Below are 25,173 nucleotides of genomic sequence, written 5' to 3' on the forward strand. Positions count from 1 at the left end.
CATCTAGAAAAGAGAAGGTGGGGATGGTTTAAAATAGATGTGAATTTACAGCCTGTTCCCTCTCTGTCTCCCTCCCTTTTTCCTCATCTCCCTCATGCTCTCTCTCCCTTTCTGTCTACCTTCTCCTTTTCTGAGACAGGATTTTTGTTGTTGTTTTTTAAGGCTATCGTCAAATTCCACAATCTTCCTGCCTCAGTCTCCTGACTGCTAAGACTACACCATTGTGTATAATTTGACTATTTTTATAGGCTTTATGGGTTTTTAAAATAATCATTTTGATACATTTTTAGAATGGAAGGGTAAAGACTATAAAACAGGATATGGAAAGCCTCCAGTCATCCCAACCCCACACTCATTCATAAGTGTCAGGAGCCTATCAAATCACCAGCTCCGAAGTTAAAACGTAGTTGACAGCCGCAGTCTTACCCCATCCAAACCCACACATGTGGTGCCTGTGTTTACATCCTGAGGTTTACTTCACAGGCAGTGTGTGTTACTTCTGTGGGATTAAAAGTGACTTAAATGGTATTGGCTAACTGCTATTCCACTGATACCTAGCTAAATGTTCTCCTTCCTTGTATACCCAAAAGAGGATTTTCTATGTTATTTCTTATACCCAGTATTGCTGCTTCCACTCACAATCAAAGCTGCCCTCTGGAAAGGGCCTGACAATGTTGCTTTCCCTGAGGAAGAGGAACAGGGAGGTGACTGCCTGCCTCCAGGCCAACACCGAGATTTTTTGCCTTTTCAAGGTCTTAAGTTTATAATTTAAAGGGTCTCATTGTTTAGACTTTGATTATTAATTAGGTTGACTCTTTTTTTTCAAATATTTCTTATCTGTTTCCTTCTTTTCCAAAATGCTTACCCATATTCTTTCCACATTTCTGAAAGACTGATAAAGGATGCAGTATGCCTATTCTTACAGCTGTGTTCGCCAACATCTCATTTCCCTGGTTTATTTTGCTTATAATCTTAAAATGTTATATAGTCAATTTGGGTTAAATGGTTGGCATTGCTTTTTGTCTGTTCTACCTTTTAAGTCATTGTGGCTTTTAAATTACCTTTTTAAATCTAGTAGGGCAGCTCAACCATCATTTATCTTTTTCTAAAGTCTGTTTAAGTATTTTCATGCATTTATTCTTCCAGTTGAATGTCTAGTTGAGAACCATGCATTTATACACAGCACACACTTAGAGCTTTCCGTAGCAGGATTCACTACGATAGATGGATTACTCATAAACAGAAACATGTTGATTTTATTGAGTGCCTTAACATCTCAAATTCTTGATACAAACTCTCTTTGCATTCATGGAAAATCTTTAATATTTTATGGAAATGAAAATTTCTTTTATTACTTATTTGAACTATGGCTCTCTTAGCTATAGGACAACTTTATCTGTGGTAAATAGTACATTTTTTTATTTGTTAAAAAATTTCATAATGGTGAACAGATGTGTAACAGTTGTCCTCAGCTTTAAATAAGTTTGCCTTTAAAAAGCCATTTGCAGTTGTTGTATCTGTAGCTTGATTATTAAACCCTTAAACGGTATGAAAGTTTAGAGATCTTGTAAGAGATAAACATAGAAATGAAGAGATTTTGCTTTTTTTCTAATTTTGACAATAAGTGAAATTTAAACATAGAAAACTGTTGGTGTAGGCTGCTCGTTTGTTTTTCGACCTGAAATAATCACACAGAAAACATAATAATTGCAATACTGTTTGGCCAATAGTTTAAGTGTATTTCTAGCTAGCTCTCACATCTTAAATTAATTCATTTCTATTATTTTATATTTACCATGAGGTTTGTTGTTACTAGTACCAGTGTGAGCATCTTTCTCCTCTGCTGGCTACATGGCATCTCTCTGACTCCACCTTCTTTCTCTCTGTTGAGTTTTTCCCACCTAGCTCTATTCTGCCCTGCCATGGGCCAAAGGAGCTTCTTTATTAATCAATGGTAATGAAACATATTTACAGCATATAGAGGGGAATCCCACATCAAAAAACATTTAGGAGATTGCTGTCGGGGTTTCTGTCCTGCCCAGTTCCCACAGTCATTAGGTACCAAAGAAACCACACAGAGGTCTACATGAGCTATAAACTTATTGGCCCACTAGCTCAGGCTTCTTTTTAACACTTATAACATTAGCCCATTATTCTTACCTATGTTAGCACATGGCTCAGTACCTTTTTAGTGGGACAAGTCACATCTTCCTTCTTCTGTGTCTGAGCAGGACTGCAGAGGAATAGGCTTCCTCCTTCCCAGAATTCTCCTGTTTTCTTTGACCCGCCTCTACTTCCTGCCTGGTTGTGCCACCTATACTTCCTACCTGGCTACTGGCAAATCAGTGTTTATTTAAAACATAATTGACAGAATATAGACAATTGTTCCACACCAGGAAGCATTAATAAAATTAGCAATAATAGCACATTTCAGAAATAATCACTGTGTGAATTATCTGTATGTGGTTTTTATATAGATGGAAACCTGTGTTTATGCAACTGGGATCAACTTATACAATCTATTCTGTAATCTGTTTTTCCCATTTAACAATATACTGTGCAGTTTCTACAGCAGTGGTTATTGTTCATGTTATAGTAAGTGACCATTTTGAGTAGATTTATCTCTGCTTATTTAACCAATCCTCTGAGGTTTAATATGTAGCTTGCTCCTAAGTTTTCAGTAGTATAAAGCTGTGTAAAATATATTAACTCCACAACTTCACATTGATCTGATCTTAGCATGTAGTCTATATGTCCTGGGCACATATTCATTAGTGCATAGAGCCACCTCATGGCCTCCTGGTTCTGATAAGGACTCCCTCTTCTTCAGGAAGCTGGAAAAGAGCAAAGTAGACCAAATGTCCAGCTTCCTGCAGGTTACTTGGAGACATAAGGAGAGTGTTTCAGAGAACATGCAGCAGAGAACCTGGGCAGTTTGGGAATTGACATTCCTGGTAGCAGGCAGATATTGGGTCTGAAGTCTGTGTCATAAATGAAGAACAACTTAACTGCTCTCATTTTTTTTTCTGTGAACCTCCATTCTCTACTGCCCGATAGTTCAAATTTTAGGATATGGGCTGCTTCAGCCTTCTCTTCTTTTTTCCCTGAAGGCAGTGATGGCCTCCTGTGTGGCTCTGAAGTTGCCTTCAGGTGCTATTGGGGCTCCCTCATCTAGACAGTGATCTGGCTTCCAGAATATATTGTCAGTAGGCATGCTTCTCAGAAATGCCATCTGGACCTGCTTGTCTTTGTGTGGAACACAGATAGATTCTTAGGGACTGGGCGGTGAGGGTAGGAGTTAGGAAGGAAGTGACAGGGCCAGTACATCAGACTGTAGTGATGTAAACTCTGAGAAGCCACGCCGATAGGACCCTGAGCAGTGTGACTTATGATATGGCATGGGAAGGCACGGCGCCCGCTTTGTTTCAGTCTTGTGAGTTACTCCATCCACTGACTTCGTTCTACTTTCTGGCCTCTCTCCTGATCTTGGCCACTTGCCAGCTCATGCTGGGCTCTGGTCATGCCGGCTCCATGGGGATACTTTTGTGCCTTATCTCTAACTGATAGTAACTCAATCTTTGTTGCTCTGGAGAATGTGCGGGTCACAGGAAAGCTTGTTCTGACTTCACTGTCTTTCTGTCTGAGACACTGCAGACAGATTCACCACAGTCCCGTCTATCCTGGGACCTTGCTGACGCTTCCACACTCACAGCCATTTCATCTCACAGTCCCTTCTTAGGCTGGAGTTTGTCTTGTTATCTTTTTGTGAATCTCTGAATATTTCCCCCAGTACCTCTATGCTCTGCTTTGACATTGAAATTACATGTCTGACTTTCCCCCTAAACCTAAAGTTCCTTGTTATCAGGAACCTGACATTATTCTCACAGTGGTAATAGTCGTGCTCGACACATACATATTTTTCAATGAATATTAAACTTAATTAATCCGGTGTGTCTAGGTGACTAAGACAAAAATCTTCAGGAGAGATTTAAAAGTTGTTTAAAACTCTAGGAATTATTTCAGGGGCATCCCATTCACTTCGGATATGGTTAACTTACTGATTTATAAATCCAAATATGTGTCGGGTGACATGCAAGGTTTCTGCCACCTCATTTCCATGGAATCTGAGTATTTGGTGAGTGTGCATGCCTTCACAGGCCTTTCTTGGTCTCTGCAATTATTTGAAAGCAATAAGAAGCCAAACCTTTTGGTTCTCTTCAGTAATCAGTAACCCTTCTTTGATGGTGTTCCTCCAGAATTTCATCACACATGCTCTTCTTCGGGACACAGTGTGCCATCTCTTGCTTCTCAGCTGCCTTCTCATTTGGTTCACATATTCTGGGACAGCCTGGTCAGCAGCCATGTGGAGTAGCAAGCATACGTGACTTCAGTACCGAGGACAGCGGCACGTTTGCCTGGAAAGGGGAGGGTGCTTTGGTTTGCAGAAGTTCCTGTAGCTGCTGGAGGCTTGGATGTATTCCTTCTAACCTGCTTCTGCACGGCAGTTCTGTAAACCTGCTTATCACTTTGACCCTAACTCCTGGATCCAGTCTGTGCTGTTATGCTCCTGTGACCTTTCTTCCACTCATGGTCATAACAGGAGCATAAAGTAACATGAAACAGTGGAAGTGGGGCAGGGATAGTGTCAGACTGCTCCGTGAAGTCCCCACGACTGTCTCTTGCCTTGAGCTGCCCGGATGGCTGCTGGATTATTGTTGTCATTGATTTGTTTGCTTTGCTCCTGTCTCCGTCATATCTGCGTTTCAGGACATGGAGTGAGGGCAGAAGAGAGAGCATTAGAGAAGTCCTGAGCCATTACAGATTGTGACATCTGATTGGGTGCCCTTTGTTATGACGTCGTCAAGGTTTGCTTTTAGAGTCGGTAGCTGACATTCTTGCTGAGGAGCAGGAGGAGAACCGAGCCCTAAAGAGCAAGCCTTTTGCATGCCTGAACTGCTCCAGCACCAGCCTCTCAGCTCTCTCTAAATAGAATAGCAACTATGTTGCTAATGTTCAGTAGTTGACTGGTGTTCATCTCCAGCAGCCTCACGTTCCGTGTTCCTCGGGGGTCCTTTGCAGAAGCATTGCTCAATGATACATGTAACAGGAACACTTTAAATATCCTGTTCCGCTAGAACACAGAGAACATGCTGGATAGACAGAGGCACTCCTGGAGTGGTCACATTCTGACGTTTGCCTTACACTCAAGGATGCCAACTTTTCGGGGGAGGGAGGGAGAATGAGCCTGTGTGAATTGCAGTTGAGGTCTCAACTCCAGATAATATTAAGTCTTGTGAAGAATAAACAGAAACAGCTTGCTCATTAGCTGGGCTTACAGAGGTGTTACCCACATGTTTAAAGTGCTAATTATAAGTGATCTTTAATAGAGCTAATTTAGCAGTGGCAAGTATTACACAGTTCTGCTTTTTAAAAGTAGCCCATTAGCCAGGTCTTTCTAATATTGGCTTTAGAAGTTAGTATTGAAATTGGCTACAATTAGAGTTCACGTGGAAGCATGGGAGGAGAAGAAAGATGAAGGTGGTGGTCGGGATCAGAAGAAGGGGTGCACAGGAGAGGGAGGCACAGAGGCCGGTGCCTCTATGTGAAAGGCTCCATGGCACCATGGGCTGCAGGACTCAGTCCCTGAAGTTAACGCCTGCTGTGCTTCAGGCACTAGAGCCGCCTGGGTAAGCACCTGGCCCCGCCCTCAGGAGTCTACCTAGGGTCTAGTGGGAGAGCCAGATGTGGCAGTGGACAGTGGCCGTGAAGAACGACCTGCACGAGGCAGGAGGAGCCAGTCCGACCTGCTGTGGTTGAAAGTTTGAGAAGGAACTGAGGGAAGGCATGCTAGACTTCAATGTGCAGAAAGTGTTCCTTATATTCAAAGGTATGTCTGAGCTGGGCGAAGATCAACATCGCCTCTTTCCTTCATAAAGACTGCTCACCTTGGTTACCCTGCCAAGTCACTGGTTACTGCTTCACGTTGTGTAAGGCCTGGTCACTTGGTTTAGGACAACTCAATATCTTTAGCAGCTGCCAGAAGAGAAACCCGTTGTTTTCCTATCTGTGTATGCTGAATCTCATAACATTTTCCTAACCGTGTACGCTGGAATCCGACTAACAGAGGATCCTGTGTGTCCTTTGCTTGGGAGCTTCATGGCCAGGGAGGAGAATTCTGCTGCACTGTTTGTTCCCTTCATACCTGCAGGGTAGGGAGACAGGATGTCTCCAGCACTCTTTGACATTTGTGTGTGGTGAGGATAAAGAAGATGCCTGGGCCTTTTCAGGCTGGATGCATTTCCAGGCTGGGGAGAGGCCTGTGGGGCTCCATGCTGTACTGTGTTTTCTTATTGACATGAATCTGCTCCATCCCTCTCTGCCAGATGTATTCCTCTCAGCATATACTTCCTGCCTCAGTGGTAGCTGTTTTAAGGAGCACGCCAAGAAATATATTTATATTTGCTGGGGTCTTCCAACAGGCCATTTCCTCAATAGCTCATACACATCTGTAAAGAGAAAACAAAATCCTTACTTGCTCCATTTCTGCATGTGCATGCATCTTTCTCGTCAGCTCTCACTTTTTTTCTTATCACCCCCACTCTGTCACATCCCGTTGCTTCTCTTAACTTAGGAAAGAGAACAGGGGAGATGGGCATCTTGTCTCTGCCACTAATAGGTCCCTTGCTAACCCTGGCCCCTGTTACAGACAGCATCTTCTCCCAAACCGTCTGTGTACTATATAGGAGGGACCACAAGGAAGTCTCTTCCTTTATGATCAGTTCTTTAAAAGGATCTTTGCAGGGTCTTATACAAGCCACCAGCCTGCTGCTGGCCTGGCTGGCTTCTGGAAGTGGCCCAGAACAAACGTACTCTTGGAACTTAGGGGAAAGATCAGAAGAAATTTCTACCACCACCTTGCGTCTGAATCTCCCCTGGCCTCATCCACAGATCAGGAGTGACCTGGAGGTTGACGTCAGAGCCTATGGGGCACTACCCCGCTCTGAGCTGCACCTTTCCTCTGGGACCAGCCAACCGCTCCTTTCCTCCCTTCTCATCCCCTTGATGCAGCTCAGCCCGGCTCTCTGTGGCTCCCCAGGCATATGCGGTTTCCTTGGAGGAGCAACTTCTGGAAATAAAACTGCAGAGCTCCCTACTCTGCCTCTTGTACCCTCCACTCTGTTTTTCTACTCAGCAGTAAGCTCTGGGTCCCTTCCTATCTGTCTTCTGCCCTTCTGTTATTCAAAACCCGGTTCACATCCTCTCCTGGGTGAGCCTGCCCTAACCACCCACCTCCAGCTCTGAGCTCACTGAAACCATGTGCCTCCTGTTTGGCTCAGTATTTCCTGAGTCCCTTTTGTGTGACAGACATTGTGCTAGGTGTGAGGGTAGAACAGTAAGTATGATAAGGTCCTTCCTCTGGAGATGTCAGGATTGGTTAATGAGGAGTGAAATGAAACACGTAGATGCCACTCAAGAATGATAAGGTACAACTGGGAACAGCTCAGCTTGATTGAGAGGTCAGGGAAACCACACAGAAATGACGGATTTGAGAGAGATTTAGGAGGTAGAGTCAACATAATTGAATGTTTGCCTTGAAAAGTGTGATGGAGAAATGAATGTCTAGGATGCTACCCATATTTCTGTCTGGACACCTCAGTGTTGGGCAGTGCCCCATTATCAGGTAGCGTGGATACTGGGTGGATAACACCCATCATAAGGATAGCATTGATACCGTGGGGTTAGGTGGAGGATGGGGTGGGAGGGTGGAGTTCTTTATCAGAATTTCAGTATCTTGTCTTTTCTGTAGAGTCAGGTAGATACCCAGTATTAGGGGGAAATGAACACTGAGTATTTGGGGCTGTAAATCACCAGAGGACAGAAAGTGGTCTCCCCTTCACTTGGGGGGGAGGGTCCATGAAATGGGTACCCTGTGCTCATGGCATGTGGAGGTCTCTGGGTTGGAGCCTTTCCTTTCCCTGTTCCTTGTCTAGCATTGCCTGGTGTTCAGTGCTATGGGTCAGGGATCAGCTGGGATAGAGAGGCATAAGTTGACGCTCCTGTCTTTTAGGGTCATCTCAAAGATGGTATTTTGATCTGTAAATATGATCACTGACAATATTTTTGAGAGCAAGGCAGATCTCAGAAAATAAGAAACAGTATTTTCGTTGTGAAATTAAGACATTTGTTGCATGGGGGAATGGGTTAAGGTACCAGGTCCTGAGCCTTGGATAGTTGTGGTTTATAAATATGCTCTTTCAAAACAAGGCATGGTCCATTCTCAATGGCCTGGAAGATGAATTATTAATACATATCTTCTGGGTGATTGTTTATTCCAGCCTGGAAAGTAAGTAATGGATGACAGCTAAGACCTGAAGCTCTGAAACCCTGAGCAATGGGAGGAATCTTCTTATGATGGGTCAGGAGGAGACAGAGCGACTTTAGAACTGATAGTCAAAGCCTTGATTGGACTGGGTGAGGCAGTTTCTCTGAAGCTGACTTTGCTTCATAATGTGTGAATAGAGTCATCTGGGCTCTTGTTCCGACACAGGTTCTGATTCTCAAGCTCTCGAGTAGGACCTGGGACCCCTAGGTTTCTATCAAGTCTTAGGTAGTAGGTTGAACATTACTTTAAAGAGGAAGACTCCGGGGCTGGTTTTCAGGAATTCTTTTGAAGTGATACCAAATCACTGATTTATATGCTGCACAGAATAAATTGGTCTTGCTACTGAGCATCCTAAGAGCTCATTTAGCCAACAGTGATTTGAGTGTGATTTTGTGTTTCCCTTGTCTGAGGTCATTCATACATGAGTCTCCTTGCTGAGTATTTATTACTGTGGTAGTACTAAGACACATAAGAAGTGGAGCTCGCTGTCCAGGGACACCCAAGCGGCGATAGACAGGTGTGCCAAGAGGTCAATGAGTTGTTCAACAGAGATAGGACACCACCTGCACAGAATACAAAGGGATGGAAGGAAAGAAGAGGAAGGGACCTGCGCACTGGGAAGTTTGCCATTTTAGTGGAGGGATGGGACTCAGCCCCGCTTGATGCAGTGTTGAAAAGCTTACACAGTCACTCTTAAATAAGTGCAAATTGTGGAAGCATGACGGAAAACCGAAAGGAAATAAAGAGCAGCCCAATGGGCTTCCTGGCAGCCTCTACTTTTGAACGCTCACCAAATGCTCACTCAGTTGTTTGTTTCTGTGTTTGTTTCCATCAGGATTGCTTTCTGGAGGAGATTGGCCTGGAGCCCAAGGCACTCTGCTTCCTTAAGGGAGTCACTACTTTCCCAGGCCCAAGAAACCATGGGCAGGGCCCATGGCACAAGGCCCAGCCCTGCTCTTCCTTAGGGCCCGAAGTGCAGGCTGGGTGCCAGAGTGAAGACCATGGGCGTTTACATATGAGAAGCAGCAAGGAGGAAAGTGTGAGGGGGACCAGGCAGCAATGTGAGCATGGTGCTGGAGGTACAGGGCAAGGAGGAGCAGACACAGGCCTGGGAGGAGGCCTGAACTGGAGGGTCGTGGGAGGATGGAGGTGGTGATTTTTACTTCCTTAATAGATGCAGAGTGTTTCAACTTTGCTAATTAACAGAACAGCAGGCTTGTAATTCTGACAGCAGCAGGACATGAATGTGGTGGGCTTAGCACTGAAAGCTAGCCAAGCATGCCTTTGTCCTTAAGAGAAGGCGCAACACCCACACTGGGTCAGGTCCACAAGGGTTCCTGCTGACTTGTTTTGTTTTCCCTTATAGGACTTATAGGACTTCCTAGGAGTTAGGGTCTTTTACTTCTTCTCAGGCCTTCTATAGAGTCAATAATGGATCTACTGTTTCAGCAAGATTGTCTTAAGGAAAAGTCTGGTCTACCGTAGGTCTACTGTTCACAGCCTAGTAATGCTGTCAGAGTTAGCAGTTGTGGTGCAAGCTGCCACCCACAGGGCATGTGTACTTAGGGTTCTTCTGCCACTTTTCTTCCATTTTGACAACTGGTCTACCTGCAAGAATTACATTCCCCACCTGATCCCATGAAAGAATGGGCCAGAAAGCCAGGGAGGAATTGTTCTGGTTGTACAAAGCACACCGAGACTGAATGAAGAATTTGCTCCTAATACATCCCTTTCAAAACCTGTTGCTCTGATAGTGGTCTGATTGTAAAGGCCGATAAATATGAAGAGCCAACTTTAGAAAGGCTTAGGGCATTGAAGCTGAGAGGCACCTGGCGATCATCCACTTGATTCACTAGTGTTTATGTGACAGGTGATGCCACTGATCTCATGCACCCCACTTTAGGAAGGGGTAACTTTCAGTCGTTTATTCTTTCATCAAATATTTATTGACCATTTACCAGGAGTCTACTGGCATGTGTACCTGCTAGTGAAAGCATGTTCCAATTTCATTGGTCCTGTTTGAGTGAGCGGTCAATGAACTTGCCCTTTATTGTATATTCTAACAGCTGCTTTCACAAGGGCCTTGGGGGAATTCATACATAGGCTCTTCAGCCAGTGCAAATAGGTTTTATATGCAAGGTCACCCGTTTCTGAGCCCCTGGGCTAATTAGTTTAGCTCTACTTGGCTTTACATAATGCATGTATTGTTGAAAAGTTATTTGTAATTCAATTTTTGAGAAATGAAAAGCTAATTTAAACCACTAAGGGAACTTTTATTTAAAAAGACCCCCTAAGCAAATGCTTTTATAATGTGAAAAACCTTGCTGCTGCTGCTGTTGGGAATGATTACTTCCTAGTAATGGCTGAGTAAATCTGGGTACTTTGGGAGTTCTTGTGGTGGGCACACAGTCAGGCATATAGCCCAATCTTAATCTGAGCTTGCTTGAGAGACCTCTGGCCCAGGAACTGGAAGCCTGCAAGTCTTAGAAGATGCCAGCTCAGGACTGACATTTACCAGAACCCATGCTCACTAGCTACATGGAGGAACGGTTTGCCGTCCTCCAGTGAGAAGGAAGAGAGAAAGAAGGATGAGACTAGGGCCCCCCTCTCTGCAGCTAAGAGTGGTTTGAACATAGCATACTCAGTCCTTCCTCGAAGTTGCCAAGGGTGGCCTTGAATTTATAACCATCCTGCCTTGGCCTTCTGGAGTTACAAACCTACACTACCAGGTCTGGCTTACATTGGGCTTGTAAATAATCTGGAAAAAGTCAGAATAGAATTTATTTTTTATATTAGCCTTTTTACAGAAATTAAGTGAGACTCTTAATGTAAGTGGAGGGAAATATATTTCACTTGTAAAAATAAGTTTTTTGAGACTCCAATGTCACAAGTTAAAGACAGTTAAGAAGCTAAGATGTTTTCCTGCTGCATGAGGTAGAAAAGAAAAAGACAAAGCAAATCCTAGGAACTATTTGTAAATTTTGTAATAACTGATGCTAATTAGTCTCTTTCATAAGATGTGGTCGTTCTGGGTGTGGGGGACAAGGTTTGAGCGGAGCTATCTGAAGAAACTAAGGTAGAGTAGAAAACAAGGCTTCGGTCTTTGAAGTCAGAGCTCTTTGCCAGTGTTGCTTTCTTCTTTGCTGCAGCGCAGTGAGCCCACAGCTCTTACTGCACATCATCCACTGTGTGTCAACTTCTGAAGAGATGTAATTGCTGAGTAAAAGGCTCATTACATCAGGGAAACATGAAAAAGAGGAGAGAGATGAAATGGTCAGACACTGGAAATGGGATTGGGGTTTCATTATGGCCTCTGACCTTGGACACCGGCATTCAATGATACATTTCTTTCTCTTCCTTGGTTGGATGTACATGGGGCATGAAATTTCCTCTTCCCTGGGCCAGTGAACTAATTTCTAGTGTGTTGGTAAAATTCATATGCTGTCAAGAGACTGAAGGTAGAGACAAGCTTGCCCAGGCTACTCTCCTTTGTAGATTTCAGACTTGGCCTCACAGCATGTGGACAAAGACGCTAGAGCAGCATTCGTGGTCCCTGGCTCTGTAGCATGGAGCTGGTAGACCCGCTGATCCTCTGTGTGATGTCTTAATGGTGATACACCACAGAGACCCCAGTTACAGCTCCAAGGGCAAGGGGTGGGCGGTTCTCTTCCAGAGTGCTTGTGTGAGGCACTGGGGTTGACTACCGTGATCACAGAGGGCTAGCCTGGGGGCTAGCCTGGGGTTTTACGCGTGTGTGAAAGCTGGCCCTCTCTTCCCACACTCCTCATATGGACTGAGTTGCCCTTTACTCTTAGGAGTACAGTTTTTCTAGGTGAATCTTTCCCAGTTTTGGTGAGTTCCAGGTGTCTGCCTCCAGCACCCTAATAGGAACTTGGTTAGACCCTGGAAATGATTTTACAAACAAGAAGTAAGACTTAAAGGGTCAGACAGACAAAGTACATGTCTTCAGGAGATTTGTTTCTGTGGAGGACTGGTGGTGACATTAGGCGTGGGGTGGGTATGGGATATCATCAACTTTGATTCCAGCTGTTGGATTTTTTGTAAGTTATTTTTCTCATTGGTAAAATGAAGACTAACAGTGTTATCTAGGGTTATTTAGGGTTTTGTAAACTATCTTGCTATCCATCTGTGCTACATGTTGTTGGGGCAACACTGTGCCGGGTGCTAGAGGTTCAAACATGCTTTTAAAACATCTTGCCATTTTCAAGTCATTCAGAAAGTGCAGGGCTGCCAGTGCTCTCCTTGGGGCATGGACTCAGTAGAGGAGTGGCTTGAACTGTCCCCTCCTGAAAATGGCCAAGAGAAGATGACTTTAACCTCATCGTGATGGGGATGCTCCCTGTGTTGGGCTGGGCTACAGACCTGCATAAACCCAGATGATGGGTCTGGGAGGCAGAGAGTGGGACCTTGGGACCTGACAGGTAGCAGACACCTTTATTCTGTTTGTTTTGTCGTCCCACAGGATCCTTTCGGAATGATGGTTTGAAAGCTTCTGATGTCCTTCCCATCCTAAAGGAGAAAGTGGCCTTTGTGTCTGGTGAGTATCTTCATATGTTCCTTGAGGGGTGTGTGTGTATGTGTGTGTGTGTGTGTGTGTATGTGTGGTGCATGTTTGTTGTGGTGTGTGTGTGTGTGTGTGTGTGTGTGTGGCGTATGTTTGATGTGTGGTGTGTATATGTGGTGTATGTTTGATGCGTGGTGTGTGTGTGTGTGTGTGTGTGTGGTGTGGTGCATGTTTGTTGTGTGTGGTATGTGTGGTGCATGTTTGTGTGTGTGTGCGCGCACGTGTGTGTGTATATGTGGTACATGTTTGATGTGTGGGGTGTGTGTGTGTATGTGTGGTACATGTTTGATGTGTGTGTGTGTGATGCGTGGTGCATGTTTGATGTGTGTTTGTGTGTGTGTGTGATCACTCGTTCGCCTCTGTGGACCTGTGAGAAGAGAAGCATTGGCAGTTAGGCTTGTAGTAGCTGTTTCCTCCCTACAGTGACAGGCATGGGGGCTCTGAGCTCAGCTGGAGACTCTAGAGGACACTTGCAACAATAGGCAGGTCCACACATACCTTACACACTGCTGCCTGATTCGCCCTCTCTGGCAGGAACACTATGGCACTGTGAGAGGTTCTGATAGAGAGAGAGTGTCTACTCCACATGTTCCCCAGGATTTTATCTGTTGTTTCTTAGTCCGTCACACACAGGAGATTTAAATTGGTTTTGACCTCTCCTTATTTGTTTTCTTAGCACATGGAACTCAAGTGTTTGCATTCTCAAGTTTTGTTCTTGGTTTGTTTGTTTGTTTTTTATTATTTTGTTTTCTGAATGGCAACTTCCAAATATTGACTCCGTGCTTCCCTCCCAGCCTATCTTACACGCCTAGGTCTCTGAGCATGTCATGTGAGTGTCAGCGATCTGCAGCCTTCAGGCCATCCACTGCTTCTTGTAAATAGTTTGATTGGAACCTAGCTACATGTGTTTGGTTAGGTAGAATGTTTGTTCCCCATAACGTCACAAACTTGACAGCTGAACTGGGGTCCTTCTGGATCAGAACTTGGCAGACCCTGGGCTTTAGCTGGGTGGTGGGAACAGCGCAGAGGCCTTATCTTGGGAGAGAAGCCCTGTGCTACACCTTGTAGACAGAGCCTTTATTTCTGGAGACTTTGTCTTGTCTGCGCGAATGGCCGTGGAGCTACAGGGCAAGAGTGAGCATGCTCCCATAGTATAGTGACTCACCCCACACATTGGCTCTGCTGACTCAGCTGATATGCCAACCATAGTGGAGAGAAGGGAGAGATGGGAGGGGTCCTCTGTGGAAAAGGGAAACCATATTTGAGTTGTCTCTACCTTACCATAAAGGAAAGAGGGCAGCAAGTCAGTGTGGTATGGGAAGGGAGGCAGGCCCGAACTAGGTACACAGGAGCCTTTGCAGGACATGTGAATACCACAGAAGGGGGTGGCATGGCACACAGTTGCTGCTCCAAAAGCTGTCTTGCCCTGCTGCGTTAGGTAGTGAGCCCCTCGTTACTACAGGTGTAGAGGCAGAGCAGAACAACCTCCCTGGGGTGTGATTTCATCATAAAGGCATGTATGCGACAACCTCAAGGTGAGCTAGGATTTGGAGTGCTTCCTGAATTGCGGAAAGAGGCTATGTGGAATTCCCGGTGGTCTCTGTGCATTGATGTGCCCCAGGCCTCATAGCCTCAACTCCTAGTACAGGTTTGCAGCCCACTTCCTTCCATTTTGTGACCCTTAGTTAAGATGATGCTCTTCCTGCCCCTTGGGTGTCCTGCTGATGCCCCTGTTTATCCCATGCTACATGTTTTCCTTCTCAAGAGTACCTTTCCTATACCTGCCAGCTTCCTCCTCTCCTTCCCCAGTTACCTTCCACTTTCCCTCCTCCAGAGGCCTTTTTAGACTTAGCCCATGGTTTCTGACAACATCTTGTTCAGCATCCATCAGGGACTATGAAGACATAGTATGTTCTGACATGGGAACTCTTATTTCCTTGTTTATGGCTCATTTTTCCCATGTACAGTCAATTCGAATGTGAGTGGGGCCCAGCCAGGCCTGGGAAAGCCCACTAAGAGAGAGGGAGTTGCCTTTATGGGACTCATGGAAGCAGTTTGCCGGGAAAACAGTCAGGAATGAGGCAGGTAGGAACTTCCCAGGGAGGGTAAAGGACCTGGCAGTGTGCCACTCACTGCTGTGTGCCTGTATGAGCTGAGCCTGACTCGTCCATGCTTGTCTTGAGCTTCAGGGCTTAGGGAACGTTGCCCACCCGTGCCTGGGAAGGGTACTAAGGGCGATTGGGAGATGATAACTGGCTGCATCTGAGAAGGAAAACAAAAAATTATCTCCTTATTCCACACACGCTGAGTCAGAAAACAAAACACAAAATTAAAACCGAGTAGAGAAATCCCCCCAGTTAAATACTGCAGTGTGGCAGTTGCATTTCGTTCTGAGAGCAAAGCAAGGAGCCCGGTAGGCAGAGAAACGGACCATTAGTTGTGCCCATCCTCTTCTGCCAGCATCTCAGCTTTGGCCAGGTAAAAGAAAGCATGTTGCCATGACAACGGACATCTGGACTAGGCCAGGGCAACCCAACCACTTCCGCCTGTGGGTGGGCATGTGGGCATGTGTGACGGCGGCTATGTCTATCCCTCGGTGTGCCTCTATTGTCCCAGTCCTGCCGTGTTGTGCTCCATGGCACACAGCGGTGGGCTCCTGGCCTCCCACTCGCAGCACCCATATCTCTTCTTTCTACTCAGCCCTCCCATGTAGGACCCACTGCATCCCTGGGATCTTCACAATTTACACCCTGTCTTTGGTTAGCCCTAGGTGATCCTTCTCTGGTTTTGGACCCCTCGCCATCATTTTCCACTATTCTGACTGATGCTCCCTGCTAGTAGGGACAGCTTTTTCTACTCTAGACCCCAAAGCTTCAAAGTGTGTTCCATAAGATGATCTTTGAAAATGAGGAAGGAAGTTTGGGACTTGCTGAATATTAAAGTCCTCCCACCCTCCACTTGGACCGCCCATCGAAGCATATTAACATTTTAAGGCTCTGTAAAATCCTACAATAACCAACTTTATCTCGTCTAACCTGGCATTTCCAATTACAAAATAGCCTCGTTCCTTTTAAAAATGTGTGCGAATACATTAAAATCTTGCAGAGCTATTGTTATTTGAATCCAACTTTTGGTACGCTTCCTGAGATGTGTCTCCCTCCCACGCTACTTCCATATGCTACCCTAACCGGAGCCTGGTACCTCCTCAGAGTGTGAGCCCTCCCCCTACTTCAGTCAATGAAAAGATGTCTCTCACTTTGGGCCTTCCTGCTTCTCTAGCCCTGCTCCTGTCTACAGGGAAGGAGAGCTGTTGACATTTCTAGAACACCCAACCGCTCCACCCCCACTGTCTGCATCCTTATCCTGTAGCTTCTGCCACCAAAGCCTGGCACAGGTAGGGAAAGGGTTAGGACTTGTTGCTCAAGTGAATAGATAGTACTGTTGACGGAAGATCATGCCACCATCTGCGATCTTTTATTCTGAGATGGGTTTAACTGTCCTTCTCCATGTCTTGTTTTTATTTTCTTCTCCTCCTGGGTCCTGTAGCCTGCCTTAGAGAGAAAGGCACAGCCCTGTAAACTGAATGCTAGATCCTTCAATTTTCTGGGTCCTGTAGCCTGCCTTAGAGAGAAAGGCACAGCCCTGTAAACTGAATGCTAGATCCTTCAATTTTCCCCCACTGTGGGGACTCATTCCATCCACTGTCCCTGGCCTCCCAGCATCTTGCTTCTCCTCTACTATACTTATTCTTTCTCTTTATTCTTGGATGTCTTTCCCATTCTGAGAAAAGATAGGATAGATCCTGCTGCTTTCTCTTGTCTCCATACAAAAGAGACACCTGTGGAGACAAAAAAGGCAATTTCCCACCTTTGGAGGCCCCCTACATACTCAGAACCTTACCTCCAACTGTGATTGCAAAGCTCTTGTCTCAAAGATAAGTACTGGTCTCATGTTGACAGGGGGACAATACCAACCAACCGTCCAAATCACCTGGTCACTTTTTGCTTCTCAGATTCACATGGCCCTACTTATAAGGTGTCCATGGAAGGTCAGGGAGAAAACTCACATTTGTGGCAGACAGACAGACAACAGACAGATAAACAGACACACACACCTCTCCAAAGGTAGACACGCTTAGGGTAATGAGATCAAGGCTGGCAGAGAAGGATGTCTGAGATCCTTCTAGCTTCTGAGAACCCATTTCTCTAACCCTTCTGTTCCCTTTCTTCATGTGGATCATGGATCACAATGGGAGATAAGGTCTTCTTCCAAGTCAGATGAGATCAAGGTGATCATCAATATGAAGAACTAGGACTAGGGGTATGGAAAGTCTGGACTTGGGGAGCCTGTGGCTCAACTCTCTATCTGTACAAATCCACCCTGTTGGGGTAGAGAGGGAGTCCCAGATGCTGGCCTTTCTCAGTGGCTTGATTTTGTTTAATCCTTTCTTCCCTACACCCTCCTCCAACCCTGTGTGTGTGTATCTGTGTGTGTGTGTGTGTGTGTGTGTGTGTGATGTGAGAGTGTATGTATGTCTTGATGCTTATGCACATGTGTGTATAGAGAGGCCAGAGGTCAACACCAAGTGTGTCCTTAATTGCTCTTTACCTTATATTTTAAAATATGGACTTTTAATCTCAGCTGGCTCACCTACAGGCCATCAGGTTCTGTTTCTATCTCTCAAATACTAGGGTTCATCATGTCAGATTTTATGGGGGTGCTAGAAAATCTAAACTGAAGTCCTCACATGTGTGTAGAAGGCACCTCACTCATGGATTCATCCCCCTGGTGTCCTCCTTCAGAAGTTCCTTTTTCCTTTAGGGTGTTCTGGATTCACTGTTTGCCAAGCCACCAAACGACACTGTGCGCTCCTGCACTACAGGAGAGCATTATGCCTGAGCTTACGTTTGGGAGGGACCTGGGCCACTCAGTCAAAAAAGAGATCATTTTCTAAATGAGCTAGTGTGGGCCTCTTTCTAGGATTGCTATGGTGCTATGGTCATGTGCCTATCTTTCTCCCATTAAATCCCCTTTGGTCACCACTGTGCGGATGTCAGTGGATGCTTGAGATGCAGGTGTGCATCTGTGGTCATACTACAGAGAGGGGGGCTCTTTGATGTCACTACCCTTCAGCTTCAGCCCCACTCACCCTCCTAGGAACTTGGTCTGCTTTATAATTTTAGTGTCTGCTAATGAAGGAACTTCAAAATTATTCAATAATAGCAAAGAGATATTTGGGAAAATTGAGCAAAGAAACAGTAGCCATCTTGAAGCCTCTCCTAATAAAAGCAGTGGTCATCATTTGGGTTCGCTCCTCCCAGCTTTTTCCACATGTGGAGTTGAATAAGACCCTGCACATACATACTTCTAATGAGAGTTGTGCGCTTCTCCATCAGATGTAGTAGGTGGCAGCTAGTGGGTAGAGCTGACCTCTGAGCTGGGTGGAGACCTCTCAGTGTATCTTGCATGAGTCTGTACGACTCCTGGCAGTGCTGTCCGGTTGCTCTGAGGCCTTTCACGTAATCACTCCTGGAGCATGAGCCCACATCCCTGGTGTCTGCAAAGAGAAGTGGCTGAAGGTTCAATTTCCAAGACAAAGCACTTTTGCCTAGCGTGTTTTCCCAACATGAACAATCACAACACTTCTTACTGTCTCACACGTGCCGAGGGCGCGCCTTTCCTCAGTGGCCTTTCTCTTGCTGTCTCACCAGTCCTTGCAATAGCCCTGCCATGTGCCCACTGTCATTTTTATCATCTGTGGATGAGACAGCAGAGATCTAAAGAGACTTGCCTAAAGTCATACACCTTACTGTCATGTAGCTCCTACCCTGATTTCTCTGGGTGCTCTGCAGCTTGTTCTTTTGACATTCAGACACATCATTTTTCATTTGTAGTTGGCTTTCCTGGATGCTTTTCTTAAACTCCCTCTCTTGCTCCCTCCAGGGGGCCGTGATAAGCGAGGCGGACCCATCCTGACCTTCCCTGCCCGAAGCAATCATGACAGAATAAGACAGGAAGACCTGCGGAAACTTGTGACGTATTTGGCCAGCGTGCCAAGGTAAGGTGAAGGGGAACCGTCTGTAGGGAGGGGGAACTGAGCTGATGCCAGTGAGTTGAGAAAGCCACTGTGCCTGCCAGGGGCCCTTGGATTGGATTCTAATTGTTCCTGGAACATCATCAGCCATTGTTCGCGACATTCCCATTTTTCCCACTGTTCCTGCTGGGGTTCATCTGGAAATGGTTAACTGTGGGCAGAGGTGAGAATCCCAGGCTACAAAGACTGCTATGGGGCCTGTGACAGGAGATAGCCTGGGCTGGCTTGGAGGAATGGGAAGCTGCTGTTTACTTTCCTGACAACTTCTGGCTGTCCCACTCTGGCTTACATAGTGGTTACTTTTACATTGTCTGAATCTAAATGCATGGTCCTTGGATTTGGGAACAAATTGTTTCTCTTGTGCCACTCACCTAGAAGGATCACATAGTTCACTGTAAGTCCTGCCTTCTCAAGCAGGGTGATATTGATGAAGAGGAAGGTAATGAGTGATTATTGAGGCAGCCAGTGAATCTCACTTTGTATGTATTAATCATATGTATATATATATGTGTGTGTGTGTATTTATACACACACATACACATGTAGATATATGTAATACATGTGTGATATTAAATTTCACTGATGAAGAGACTGGAGGGTGTTAAGGACTCCTCCAGGGCAAAGAGTAATAATGAAAGAAACATTGTCTCCATGCCACCGTAGAGAGAGCTGGTAAAGGACATGCCACAGACATGGTTTGTGCCTTTGAGAAGGTAGAGAAGAGACTTTGACTAGTTAGAATGTAACAGGCAGAAGAACCCTTAGGAACAGTCTGGGCAAATACATACAGTATATTTCAAATATAAGATGGGGCTGACATTGGATGCCAGTGGCTATCAAGGATGCTGCAGAGGGGACACGCCCCCCTCCTGACCACAGCCCTAGTACCCATTCCTCATCTGCAATGCTATTTTCTGTCTCTTAGCCAGAGTGGATGCCTGTGGAGTGTTGGTTGTGGGAGATAAGAGGTGGTGTCTTAGGCTTTCAGAATTTTCATTTTATGGGAGAATTAGTAAATTAGTCAGAGGAACTATAAATTCTGCTCTGTCTTTGCAAGGAGACCTGGGATATTTTTGAATGTGCTGATTAAGTTCTTGAAGCAGGTGTCAAGCGAGGCAAGCAGCGCATTTCGGAAAGCTCCAGGGGAGGAAATGTGAAGGGGTTGGCGGATGATGATGGGCAGGTGGTAAAAGGAGTTTTAGGAGCAGTATCACATGCTAACACACATGTTGAGTGGAGTGGTGAGCCCCGGAGAGCTCCGAGCAGAAGGCCATAAACAAACAGATGTGGGAAAGGATCTTTTTTTTTTTCTTGATGATATCCACGGGGGTCTTCTGCTCCAGTGAAAGAACTTTGGATTATACCCAAAGAACCTTTAAAGTATGAATGCATGGGAGTGAACTGGAGACTGAAAGAGCCAGGAGGTCTTTAGAGAGAAGAAATACTCCCGTCCAACTCTGAGCAAGGAGATGGTCAAAATAAGCTATGATTGCGCTATATGATTGGTCATTTAGCCTTGTAGGGCTAAGCAGTTTTAAAACGTGCCTTCCCCAAGTACTCTGGTAGGTGTGAGACAAGGCACTCTCTGCAGCCATTTACTGGAGAGTTTTTGCGGGGACTCAGGATAGACTCTCAGTTTTTTCAGAGTCCCAGGAGAAGCAAAGGATGCATTTTTCTTCCTCGGTGTTCATGGCATCCCTCCAGCCCAGACAGGCTCATCCCTCCCGTAGAATAAAAGCCGAAGAGTTGGAAGAGCACACTTTCCTTCATCCTGACTTGTTAAGCAAAGACTGGGACAAAATGGATCTGAAGCAATTAAGAAAGGAAGAGATTTCTGCTGGGTAAAAGATTAAACCCCCAGAAGGGCTGAGAGGAAGGTCGTGAGAACAAAGGAGAGGTGACGGCACTCTCTGCCAGGGGCACACTGCATGTTGCTCTCTGCTCCCAGCATGGCAGCTCATGCCCCCCCCCCACCACTCCAGGGCAGATGGGCTCCTTGCAGCTTCCGGTGGGTGGGAGGCAGGAAAGCTGTTGTTATCTTCAGTGGCAAGAATTGTCTGTTGAGTCCTTCGCCTCCCCTGGAGGGGACCTGGACTCACTGGGACTGTGAGCAGCAGCTTCCATCTCTTCCATCTACCAACTAGTTGTGCCCATCAACCATTCCCCAATTCTGTTGGCTGGATGCTCACACACCATCACTCGTGGGTACAGAATCCACAGTCAAATTATTCTAAGGACCCTGACATGTGCTAGGAAAACTGAGAATTTAGTGTGCTGCTCTTCCACCTAGCTGTGACTTTGGGTGTGAAATGAAGCTAGATCAGGTGGATGATTCTGAGAAAAAGAAATTATTGATCCTGGGTCATGGTCCAGGATGCTGGAAAGAATAGGTTTCGGTTTGAAGACGAAGTATTTATTACAGGCCAGTGTGCTCAAATCTGTAGGTGATATTTGATATTCATTTATTCGTGCCCTTATTTATTATTTAACAAAATATTTATTGACTCTATATTCCAGGCAGATTGAGGATTCATGGTTAGCAGGAGGAGACATAGTGAGGAAAGCAGAAGCCTGGGTATTCCTCTACATAATCCAAATAACAGGAAAGAGCAGTGCAGACATGGCTGCACTGGAGCACAGAACTGAACCAGCTAGCAGAAGACAAAACAAGATGGGCAACTGAGAGGTGGAAGGATCTGGACTGCAAGGGACCAGCCTGTTTAGGAAAGATGATTAGCAGCAGTTGTAATGATTAGAAATGAAGAATCACACTGTGTGCTGTGTGCAGGGATGCCGTGTCAAGGCCACTGCATCCAACTCTGCAACATCATGCTGTGTGCTGTGTGCAGGGATGCCGTGTCAAGATCACTGCATTCAACTCCGCAACATCACGCTGTGTGCTGTGTGCAGGGATGCTGTGTCAAGGCCACTGCATCCAGCTCTGCAACATCGTCCTTACCAGTCTCATATACCAGGCCGAGTGCTGTCAAAGTAGGCACACTGTAGCATCCACCAATGGGAGAAGAGAGAAACAGTTCCTGCCTTGGTCAGAGGCGCTGCCCTAATGAGGAAGGATCTGGGTAATTTAATAGTGCATCCCTAGTACAAGATAGAGATCAGGACTCAAGGGAAGAGCTTGCCCACCTGGAAGCTGCCAGCAGCGGTGCTCTGCCTTGCCTCAGATCAGTGGACACTGGACAGTTTTCTGGTAGGGATGCTGTAGAAAGAATGACTCTGCTAAAACAGATGGTGTTTCTAAGTCTCCTTCCTGTCCTGAGTTCTAGGTTTCTGTGATACTGGAAAATGTATGCCCCATAAAATCCAGGATCTCAAACCAATAGTCATATCTTCTGGCTCCCTAAATAACACATTGCCTGGCATCTTGCCTACATCTTCAATCCTAAGACAGTTGCTTTCTGGTCTCCTAAGACTCTTGATGAGACTTTGGGGCATTACCTGGGGTCAGAGATCAATCAAGGGCATAACAGTTCACATCAGTTCTAAGTTACTCTTTCAGGGCACTTCTTGAGTTGAGGTCTTTTCTCATCTTGCTTCTGATGAGTTTGGACATCCACACTTTGAGTCTCTTTCTAGGCATCTTGTTCTGAGAAATCATAGGTTGTGAACAACCTTTAAAGTCTTCCCTTCCACTCACCGACTTCAATACGTACTTAACTGATTGTCTACTATGAGCCAGGCCAAAGGCAAGAAGCATCACAAGCTCTCATGGTATCTTTTCTCACTGTGAGCCGTCATACGCTTATCTACCTTCTATTGCCCTTCCGGTCTGTTATCTGCGTGTAGTTACTTGAGTGTGAAAGGAGTGGAAAGGAAAAACTGTGATATGATCAGTTGATGAGTGTCCCCCAGAGTTGAGAGATGGGGTTGAAAATACAAACTGGGAATAAGCAGGTGTCCAGGCATCGTCCGCAGTGTGAACTGATGGCAGCTGGCCGTCTGCTTGAGGTAGCCGTGAAGCTTGTTTCTGTCACAGCGACTTGCCCCTTTTCTTCGTCACTGTTGTCCCGCTTTGTCACGATCATCTTTTTGCTGTTCCTAAGGTACCAAGTGCTTTAATTCTGCTCCTAGCAGTGCTGAGTGTTGTGTCAAGGAATGCAAGTGTCATATCAGCGAGGAGAGATGACAAGAGATTAGGGCAGGTTATTCTTGAATGCCAGTCAAACCAAAGTGCCTTTATTTGTAGCTTATTATTTAATAATATTTGCACCTTGTCTTCTATTGATTCCAGCAAAAGATAAATTGGGCTTGAAGCCAGAACTGTCTTTGTGCTACATCACTGAAAAATAATTATTAGCAGGAAGGACCAGAAAGACAGCTAAAGGAAGAGGAGGGGGATTGCAAAGGTTTCTTCTTACTGTTTTTAGCACGAGAGAGCGGAAGCTATCCAAAGTGTCATTACCACAAACACTCTGTTCTTAGGACCTGTCGGGGAGTACTGTTGTGCCCTGTCCTTTGTTCTGGGACCATCAATTAAAGGAAGGTACAGGGAGAAATCGAAGTGATGAAAGGCTAGGAAAAAGGACCAGTAAGAATAGTAGGTCACTGTTTATATTTACATTTGTCTAAAAATTATGTATTCAAAGCCACTTTAAGTGGTTTTTGTTGCCTGGGTCGAAGGTTTATTGTTTCCGTTACAGGTTCCGCATCTTACACATATTTTTCAGTAATATCAGTGAAGTGTTCTTTTGTTAGCTGTTTGTAACATTGGTCCCGAAGAGCAAATAATGTTCTATTATGTGGCTAAAGAACATAAAACCACAGAAGTAGATGCCACTGTTATTCATCGCCTTCCTTAGCGTCATACCAGCCTTTGCAGAAGGGGTGGAGAGGTATCACATACACAGCTTCAGGCCTCAGGTCTACCACAGAAACGTGGCCTCAACTTGTAGAGTCTCAGACGACATTGAGGGGCAGCTTATAAAGATCTGAGGAGGCTTGGGGAAAACACTGGCATTTGAAACAGCAGCTATAGGGCAATGTGAGTCTTTCTAGGCCTGAGGGGGCATGGTTTGGAAGGCACAGAAAGGCTCCAGAGCCATAGGTTTGGGGGAGAGACGTCACTAGTATATAGTGACTTCCTGGTGGGAAGGGGACAAGGATTTGATATCGTGACCTTACTCTCTTCTCTTCTCTTCTGCTTGCTGTTGTCTGAGTGCTCCAAGAAGTCAGGTGGCAAGGGAGCCTACGGATGTAGTTGATATGGCCCAGCCTTCTAAGACCCTGCCTAGTGTAGAGTGAGCTTTTGGGGTGCCAGTGGGAGAGATTTGGCTTAGGGTGAGACAGGGGCATGGGGCAGGCAGGGGACTGACCTGCATGGCTATTCCACTTGCCTTAATCCAGTATTCTAATTCCTGATTTGGAATGACCTCATGGAGGTGTTGTGAAGAAAGCTTTCGGTCACCCAATCATCATTGCTCTCTCCCCCAAAGGAGGCATCAGCAGTAATAATTTTATAAATATATGAATGAGCACACAGCAATACATGGTATTTAAAAAAGAACGGCTATACTGAGCATGAGCATTGCAAAGCATGGTAGTGGGGTGAGCTCTTCACTCCGGCCTCCAGCTTGAGAGGCTGAGCATGACCTCCACTCTTGATGCTTCCCACAGCTGCTTCCCCCTCCAGCATGCCCCCAGATACAGCCACTGCCTGGAGCTTTGTGTTTATCTTCCCCTTAGCCTTTTTCGCTATAGTTTACCCCAATTCCCATAGTCCAGTCTTGTTTTGCTTGTTTTGGAGCTCAGCAAAGTGATATTGCTAGTGCCATATTCAGGTTTCTGTGAGTAGCTTTCCTGACAAGAGTAATAAGCCAAACATGGACAAATCTGCAACTCTGATTCGGAATGAAAAAGAAACAACTTTTGACTCTGAGGACTCATAACCAAATTACTAATAGAAAATTAATGGGGCACTGAAGTGTCCCCTGAGAAGTTGCTCTTAGTTAACTCAAACAAGGAAAATCAATCCTGATTACTTTTTTTTAGTACTTTAAAGAGGTGCTATAATTGATATCGATATCAAAGAATAAGTGGAATTCTTTTCAATTCATTGATTGCTATTAAGTGAGTAAAGGTTGCCAAGCGCTGACC

The 25,173-nt window shown here is 45.5% G+C and overlaps 1 protein-coding gene across 25 annotated transcripts in view; it reads left to right on the forward strand.

Moving 5' to 3' along the window:
• Kalrn (kalirin RhoGEF kinase) overlaps window positions 1-25,173 on the forward strand; it is a 598,618-nt gene that overhangs the window by 165,659 nt on the left and 407,786 nt on the right. For all 25 annotated transcript variants that reach the window (XM_048454129.3, XM_048454132.3, XM_048454114.3 and 22 more), the window contains exons 2-3: window positions 12,867-12,941; window positions 18,912-19,026. In XM_048454129.3, coding sequence (XP_048310086.1) covers window positions 12,867-12,941; window positions 18,912-19,026 — 190 coding nt within the window. The remainder of the gene's footprint in view (window positions 1-12,866; window positions 12,942-18,911; window positions 19,027-25,173) is intronic.

This window comes from Myodes glareolus, chromosome 2 (assembly GCF_982192425.1).
Source record: "Myodes glareolus chromosome 2, mMyoGla1.1, whole genome shotgun sequence".
NCBI classification, from domain to species: Eukaryota; Metazoa; Chordata; class Mammalia; order Rodentia; family Cricetidae; genus Myodes; species Myodes glareolus.